General features: G+C 35.8%; 2 protein-coding genes and 1 pseudogene across 2 annotated transcripts; 2 read left to right on the top strand and 1 right to left on the bottom strand.

Annotated features, from left to right (window-relative positions):
- Positions 1-236: 236 nt before the first annotated feature.
- LOC139884227 (COP1-interacting protein 7-like) lies at positions 237-3,171 on the top strand (the record flags this gene model as incomplete). Its single annotated transcript, XM_071868291.1, has 8 exons — positions 237-361; positions 490-562; positions 646-798; positions 876-1,081; positions 1,179-1,784; positions 1,868-2,781; positions 2,873-3,024; positions 3,168-3,171. Coding segments are annotated over 8 exons (2,233 nt in total), but the record flags the coding sequence as incomplete, so codon positions are not given.
- A 448-nt stretch (positions 3,172-3,619) lies between these two features.
- Positions 3,620-5,422, bottom strand: LOC139884226 (polyphenol oxidase, chloroplastic-like). The gene has a single exon (XM_071868290.1). The coding sequence runs from the start codon at positions 5,420-5,422 to the stop codon at positions 3,620-3,622; it is 1,803 nt and encodes a 600-aa protein (XP_071724391.1).
- Positions 5,423-6,961: 1,539 nt separating this feature from the next.
- LOC139884217 (uncharacterized) lies at positions 6,962-7,931 on the top strand (annotated as a pseudogene).
- The last annotated feature ends 350 nt before the right edge of the window (positions 7,932-8,281 follow it).

Raw genomic sequence — 8,281 nt, 5'->3', positions numbered from 1 at the left:
TCATTTAATCTTGCACAAATGGTAGTCATGGTGGACTTGCTGGCATATTGACAATTGACATTGGTTTATTTGATTTAGAATTGATGTGAGATTGGCATTATTGAATCGTGCGGTGTAGCCCAAATGAGACGGTTAATTATAAGTTTGCAAGGACCTAGTATTTGCCTTTAATGTCTATAAGTTTCTATTTTTGCTTTTGTTTACTTATGCTTACTTTTGTAAAACAATTGGAACAGATTTGTTCGTTTTGTTAGCACACCGGCCATTCTTGAGAGATTTGTCAGTTTGGAAAGAGAAATTTTTCAAATTGATAGCTCAGTCCAACCTACAAACAAAAATGTAGCTGTAGAAACAGAGGAAGGTATAAGATACACTTGATACTTAACTTTCTTTGGGTAACTTTTTTTTGAAAGGCTTTGATTTCTTATCAGCTAGACACTTATTACACGAGAAAGTTTAATATGATCTACTGACAAATATGTTTATCAGGAAAAGGAACTATTTCCAATGGCACCAAAACGAAGTCAACGGATTCTCCTATATCAGAAGAAGAAACTTCAAAGTAATACGAGCTAAATTTTTTCAAGGCGTCAATGCACACATTTTTACTAGTAGTATACTTATTATTATTATTTTTATTACAAGGGTTCAACTTCAACGCCTTTTGGAATCTCGAAAGGCCTTGCTCCGTAGAGAACAAGCAATGGCATATGCTCGTGGTTTTGTAGCTGGATTTGGTATAGATAACATAGACGATCTAATTTCCTTTGCAGATGCATTTAAAGCTTCAAGGCTAGGGTATGTGATGATATGAAGCTTAATATTATATATAAAATTTAAAACCTGGCTAGTCTCTTACCATTGATCATATTCAGGGAAGCATGCGTGAAATTTAAGGAATTATGCCGGAAAAAGTACACTGATCGTCTGTGGATGGAAGAATTAGCAGCGGTGGAGGCATCTGGAATTGTACTTCCAAATCCAACTGGTGCCACTGATCAGAATACGATGTTAAATGTTTTCAAAAGTGCACTGAATGGTTCTGCCGATGCAAAAGAACCGGACACTACTAGTCAAAAAGGTATAACGAATAGATACACATATTTGTCTGTGTGTGTGTGTGTTGAAACTTTTTAGATATTCAACTAGATTCACTGATGTGGCAAATATGTATGTAGATGGAAACTTGCCTGCATCAGACAGCATACCAAACGTCCAAATACCAATGCCATGGCCAAATCAGTTGCCTCATTACATGTACAATGCCCAAGGCCAAATTCAACAAATGCCTCCGTACCCAGGGTATATGTTCTCTCCGATACAAGCTATTCCTCCTCCCTACCTTAGCAACATGCAGTGGCCTCAAATGTCATCTTCAAGAAAAAGAGAAAAATTCTTTAATAAAAAAGATGAAGATTCAGGAGAGGACAAACAGACTGATAGTGATGACTCGGACACTGAAAGTGGTTCAAATTCTTATGTAGATAAAGAAAGAAAACACTCTCCATCAGAGAACTCTGAGAGGAAAAAATACAAGAAGAAATCCTCCAGAACTGTGGTCATCCGTAATATCAACTACATTACTCCGAATGGGAGAAATGGAGAAGCAAAGGGAGTTTCTGAAGAAAATTCTTCTGAGGATGATTTCGACGATGAAGATGTCCTTAAACAGCGTGTCGGTGATGTTGTTGAATCATTGAGTAAATCTCGCAAATCAAAGTCGAGTTACTCTAAGAAAAAAGGATCAGAAAACGGCCACACTGCTGAAAATGGTTCAAATGATGGTGATATTGGCATTGCCGATCAATCTGGGGAGAGAAAAGAAATGAGACTTGGGATGATTTTCAGAACCTTCTAATGAGAGAAGGAGATGTAACTGTTAATGGGGCAGCGAGCACATTGCAGTCCATCGATATTGGGGATAATCAATTTCTGGAATCGGAGAAAATTCCAAAAAAAGTGTCACTTTCAGGTGACCCCTTAGTAATAAACCAGAGGAATGGATATGAAGACAGGGCTAAGCTGGTAGATTTTGAAAATGGGGAGATTGTTCCACCAGTTTTGAAGAGAAGTGTAGATGATTCGTTACTATTGGGAAGATCGCAAGATTCTGAAAGTGAAGTTAGGGGAGTTTCCTATGCTCGTGCTTCTGAATCATCCATTATCAGGACGAGAAGGGGAGACGATTCCTTTATTTCCAATGACTGTGGGAAAGCATTCAATGGAGATGCGGCCACCGAGAAAAACCTCTTTGACAGTACTGACAGCATTTTGGCATCAGAGGGATACCGGACTGAGAAGACTCGAAAAGAAACTTTTTTCGACGATTCCATCATGGTCCAGGCCCGATCACCGGCTGACGACCGTCTGAGCGATTCTCAATGGAAAACAGACATAAGCATGATTGTGGATCAAACTCCAGCTTCCCACACAGAAAATGTTTCGTCAGATAATAAACAAAATGTCTGTGAGCCAGATGACCTTTATATGGTACTTGAAAGGAATTCCATAGATAACTCGGGAAATATGTCTTGGTCCATGGACTATAGTGGGATTGATATGTCACTCACAGAAGTGAACAAAAAAATCCCCGATGTTGAAACCAATAGCAATACAGATAAGAAGCTTCCTTCAGTCACCAAGAGTTGTGAACTTCCTAGAAAAGAAGTCAAACCAAAAGTTTCACGTGGATCCGTAAGGAAGAGCGATAACTTTGAGAATAGAAGCAGGAAACCGTCAGTTTCGAGTAGACCTGCTATTCACAAGAGCAAACTGGAGTTGGTGAGTATTCTTAGTCTCTACTTTTATGTACTTACTTTTGCCATGTTTTCATTTCTTAGTAATGAAACACGAATCTTTTGATTATTTGCAGGAAGAGGAAATGCGGAAAAAGATGGAAGAAATAGCAATTGAACGGCAGAGGAGAATTGCAGAAAGAACGGCATCTATGGGATCTGGTGGCGTACCATCCAAGAAAGGAGCATCGTCAGAAAGCAAAAGCTCTATGAAGACCAGCAGAGTTAGGTAACATGCATCAAGGGCAAGGCTTTAAAGTTCAGTATTCAAAGATGAACAGAAATTACAGTTTCAACCTATATTGATTTCTTATTCTTATTCATATTATTGTTTTGTGGCTTGTAATAATTTTTTTTTTTTTTTTTAATAAGCTGAATATGTATAGTTGTCAATGGCATACACATATTATATACTTCTTGGAATTGTTCTTTATATAAGAGTTTTGGGACTTTGGTGATTAATTTGTAAATCAAAACATTCAGAAAGAAAAAAAAAAATGTCTCCTTTTTGAACAACACATCACTTGTCTTCTGATTCTTTTGGTTCAACACCATGGAAGGCCAACTACATAGATTGGATGAATGCTATATTTCTACCCTTTAGGTTTAGATCAATTGTGGAAAGGTTCCTAAAAGTTCTATTTCTGTCATTGTTTACTTTTCTAACAAAAGAGAGATAATGTTACTTGATGACATCAACTGTAAATTAGGATGATTGCAATTGGATTAATTGAACCTCAACTCCAAACAAGATTTTTTTTTTTAAAAGAAAACTATGCTAAGAAATCAATAACTTGAGGATTTTGAATCCAACAGTAATATTTTTAATCTCGAACAAAGTCGATCTTGATGCCACCAACGGTAACAAGACCTTTCCCATACCTTGGAACCAAAGTTACCAATAGAGTATCATCATCTTCAGCTTCCAAATCCTGTAAGAGATCAGTCAAGCCAAGTTTTAAACAAGTCTTCATCTTCTTCCCATGCTTATGCTTGTGAGGCACATTCACAAAGCTCCCTGCAAACTCGCTCTTATCGGGCCCACTCAACGATTCCTCATCATCATTCACATACACATCAAACTTGACGGCCACATCTCTCTCAAACTGAATGTCTTTTATCACCAACAATTCCTCTTCCTCTTCTTTCTCCTTTTTGCTTCTTTTCTTCTTTGGCCGCGAAACTTCAACGCTCAGCACTTTGTTCAAGACAAAAGGAAACTTCTTATTGATTTTAATCTCGGCTGCTTGTGCAACACCTGAATGCTTTGCTACTTTCTTGGCCATGTTTTTGAACAATCTTTTCGGTTTTGGTTGAGAGTTAAGCCATGGTATATCAACATCTTGGTAAACATATCCGAGTTTTGTCGTGTCTAGACAATCTTTTACCTTGACTCGGACAAGATTGGCATTTTCATCGTAGAAGATAAATCCTGCTTCGAGCCAATCAGGATCGGTGAAATCTTTTCTATTTGTGCCTCCTAATGTTTTCCAAATCGTCCACATTCGATCAACATTCGAGTGATGAGCAAAGAATATCGGATCTCTTCCCGCCGAATATAAATTCCCCATGTTTTCAAGATTCGGCTGCCTTTTATCGCCACACCAAATGTGAACCGAACCATGTGGAATGTTTTCGAATGAACCGGGGCCAGGATCGGGTTCTTCGCCTGAACGATAAGGGTTTCCCAAGAATAGACTTGCACTCTTACCATTAGACACCATTTGCCTATACATTATGTTAAGATTACTAGACAATTGATCTTGACCTTTTTGGGTGGGTTCATTTCCATTATAATCAAGATCAACTAATGTTGGAGGTTGATGGTTCGCATTTCGGAGAGAATCATAGAGTGACGATTTAGGGTTTGTGAAAAGGCTAGGCATTTGCATTCCTTTAGGAGAATCCCAGTTCCAAAATGGCAAAGCAAAAGTAGGGTCATCAATAAGTTTACCTAATATTTTCTCATAGAAATGTAGGTAATATCTATGAAAAGGAAAGAAAAGCCAAGAGTTATGAACTTGGAGCTCAAGGCTTGGAAACCCTAATTGATGATAAGCTCCATCACAATAAGCACAATGAATGTTAGCTTGTTGATTGAAACTTCTAGGATCATCTTCAGGCAAAGCTTTCATCAACTCTATGGCCTTAGAGTACTTGGACATGTAATCATTGTCAACTAAATGAGCAGCTGGTCGGACGCGTAATCGGCCGGACATAAGATTATCAGAAAGCTTGAAGTCAGTTATCTTCTTATTTGGTGGTGGACAACAGTTTGTTTGCTTGGCATTTGAAGGCAAATCTGCTTTGCCACAATTGGTGACTTCCGGTGCCGAGATCGGTTTGGCCAATGAAAAGGTATCGGAGGTTAAGTTGGCCCCACAAAGGCCTCCAAGACCTAAGAGGATGTTTCTCCGGTCAAACTTGTGTGTGTCTTTGCTAGGGTTTTGCTCATTATTTGTTGACTTACAAGATAACACTATAGATATCATACTAGGGTTTTTGTGTTTTCTACATATGGAAAGTTTATGATGGAAGAGTAAAGAGGAGGGGGAAGCGGCGGTGGGGTTAATTTTGAACGCCGTAATCGGTTGCCGGTTGATCGTCGGAGTAGCCATGGATGTCATCTGTTAGAGTAATTGGGATAAATATATTTTCTTTATATAATGATATATATGATCAGTATATATAAGACATTCTTTCAAGTTACTTTTTAATTTATTTAAACTAAGTTTTAGCTACCATTCTATGCTTAGAAACTTAACATCAAAAAAAAAAGAGAGAGAGAGTTTAGAAACTAGGTCATGATCACATGGAAATGAAGAACCGGTGAATAATTATCTCTTCTATTTTATTAATTAGTTAACCTTAACCTAACACATTTTACATCTTATTATATCTAATCTAATCTAATCTTCTCTTGTAATTATGTATAGGATATACTATATTTATATTGTAATTTGCATATATGTTGTTTTTATCGATGAGGATAAATATAATATTGCAATTGGCAATTTATAAACGGCGAGGCAGTTTGTAAGAAACCAATGATCACAACCACTGCTGATTAATTTAGTATATTAAGTTGAGTAATGTATTATTTTAGTATGAGAGTATACTACCTAATCCACCATCTCAAACTCTTAATCTATCATTATACCTAACCGGATAACTACTCTCGAACGTCGCAAGTTGTGCTTATGAGACTACCCATAAGTATATCCAATTAAACATATAAATTACTCGAGAAAGTGGAAACTATAAAATTATTACTCTCTTTATGTTTCAATGCATGGTTTAAAGATATTGACCAAAAAAAAAAAAAAAACGAATGAAATGGAATATATAAATCTAAATTACACATGAAAAATCTAAAAAATATATATATATTTAGAGATTGAGAGAGTATAAATTAAATAAGAGTCGAGTTGCGAGTCGATTTGCAGCCAAAAGGATGTGTTTCTGGTCCCAATCTTGTGATGGACTTTTGTTTAGATAGTATAGAAGACTAAGAAGAGGGCTTTCAGTTTAGCCCAATAAAAAGGCCCATTACCATACATTCAAGGCCCAAAACTCAAAGTGCGTTTCACTTTAATTTGAATGTGTAGAGTTTTACAGCTTGTTAAGACATAAGTTTCACATTATGTTAAGTAGCTTTTTGTGTGACTCAACACCCACTTCCCTTTACCTTTATAAAAGTAAAAATTTCAAATAACCCTTTTTCCTATTTGTTTCAAAAAAAATGGTATTAAAAATCAAGTCAATGAAAAAATTATTATATACGTAGTTTTTTTTCTTACTTTTTTCTTAAGTTAGAATAATATATTTTCTTCCTTAATTTATATATAAAATTTTCTCCTTCTTTACTAAAAAGATAAATTATAGTTAGTAAAATATAATTTCATGCATAATATAATTCAACAAAAAATCTTTCCGTTATAACATATGGATTAAGAAAAAATAAAGTGGGTTGTTTTATGTTAATTTTTTTGACGCTAAAGTATGTAAAGGTTGTTTTATTAAAATAAAAGTTACCTTCTTCGAGACGTATAAATAAAATTAAAACTAAGCATGACTTATTGACTTTTGACCATTAACTAAGAACATAGTTAATAATATAGATTCTCACACAGAGCAGAACAGAAGAGAAGAGATCAAGATTGAAGATGGCTTCAACATTGTTACTTATAGTTGTCTTTGTGCTTGATCTTATTGCTTTCTCTCTTGCTATTGCTGCTGAACAGAGACGATCAACGGTCAGTAATTTCCCTACATTTCAAACCTCTCGTTCAAAACATGTTTTTTAGCTGTAAATTGCTTTATTTAGTTATGTATTTCTTTGGATTTTTCATATTTGGATTTGTATTTGCTGACCAATTAACTATATATAAATAGAATAGATTTTCTAATATTAAAAAAAGTTTTGGATTGATTCTGTGGATACTTCGTCCCTAATTAAGTGTCGTTTTTCTGACGGAGGTAGTAGTAGATGGAAGAATTTCTAATGGAGACAGTTTTGTGTTTTTTTTTTTTGGGACAGGCAACAATAACCAAAGCACAAGACTATAGCTATTGTGTTTATGATTCAGACATATCTTCAGGATTGGGAGCTGGTTCGTTTCTGTTCCTTTTGCTTAGTCAACTCTTGATTATGTTAGCAAGCCGATGCCTTTGTTGTGGGAAGGCTTTGAGGCCTAGCCGTTCTAGGGCTTGTGCAATCGTTCTATTCATAACCTCCTGGTATGTATATGTTTATTATTACCTCCATTTCAAAATAGTTATCAATTTTCCTACACAATTTGTATGTCAAAATCGGCTAGTATTTTGAGACGGTTTCAGTTTTCTAATCATTTTTCGCAATGAATGGCATTTGTAGGGTATTCTTCTTGAACTGCAGAGGTGTGCTTGTTTGCTGGTTCAGTACAAAATGCGTACCATACAAAATACAGAGACTACTTAAATGACAACTTAAGTAAGCCATTAACATGCTCGGAGTTAAGGAAGGGTGTATTTGGAGCTGGTGCTGCATTCGTAGTCTTGTCTGGAATTGTGTCGGAGCTCTACTATGTCAGCTATTCTAAGGCAAACGATCAGCTTCTCAACAAAGACTCTGGTATTAGGATGGGTCAACTCTAGAACTAGATCAATTCAGTTCCTGAATTTCGTTCTAAGACGAGAGACTTTAGAGGTATCCGACAAATTTTAAGATAGTATTCTAGCATGTATAAGGAGATTATTGATTGCTTATCCCTTACATATATATGATTAAACTGTCATTTGTTGTTACATTTCTTTTATATATCTAATACAAATATATCCGCCCAAAATCCGCACCCTTATGAGTCGGATCCATGACCTCTCAAACTATCAAGGAAGGAAACACTTTAACATTGAGCTACATTTCGATCAGCTCATTTGTTGTTACATTGATTCTTAACACTTCTAAGCTTATAATATAATCTTTGATGATTGCGTTGTTCATACTT

The sequence above is a fragment of the Rutidosis leptorrhynchoides genome, unplaced genomic scaffold (assembly GCF_046630445.1).
Source record: "Rutidosis leptorrhynchoides isolate AG116_Rl617_1_P2 unplaced genomic scaffold, CSIRO_AGI_Rlap_v1 contig521, whole genome shotgun sequence".
NCBI classification, from domain to species: domain Eukaryota; kingdom Viridiplantae; phylum Streptophyta; class Magnoliopsida; order Asterales; family Asteraceae; genus Rutidosis; species Rutidosis leptorrhynchoides.
Note: the sequence above shows the minus strand (reverse complement) of the source record. Positions and strands in the feature narration are given on the sequence as shown.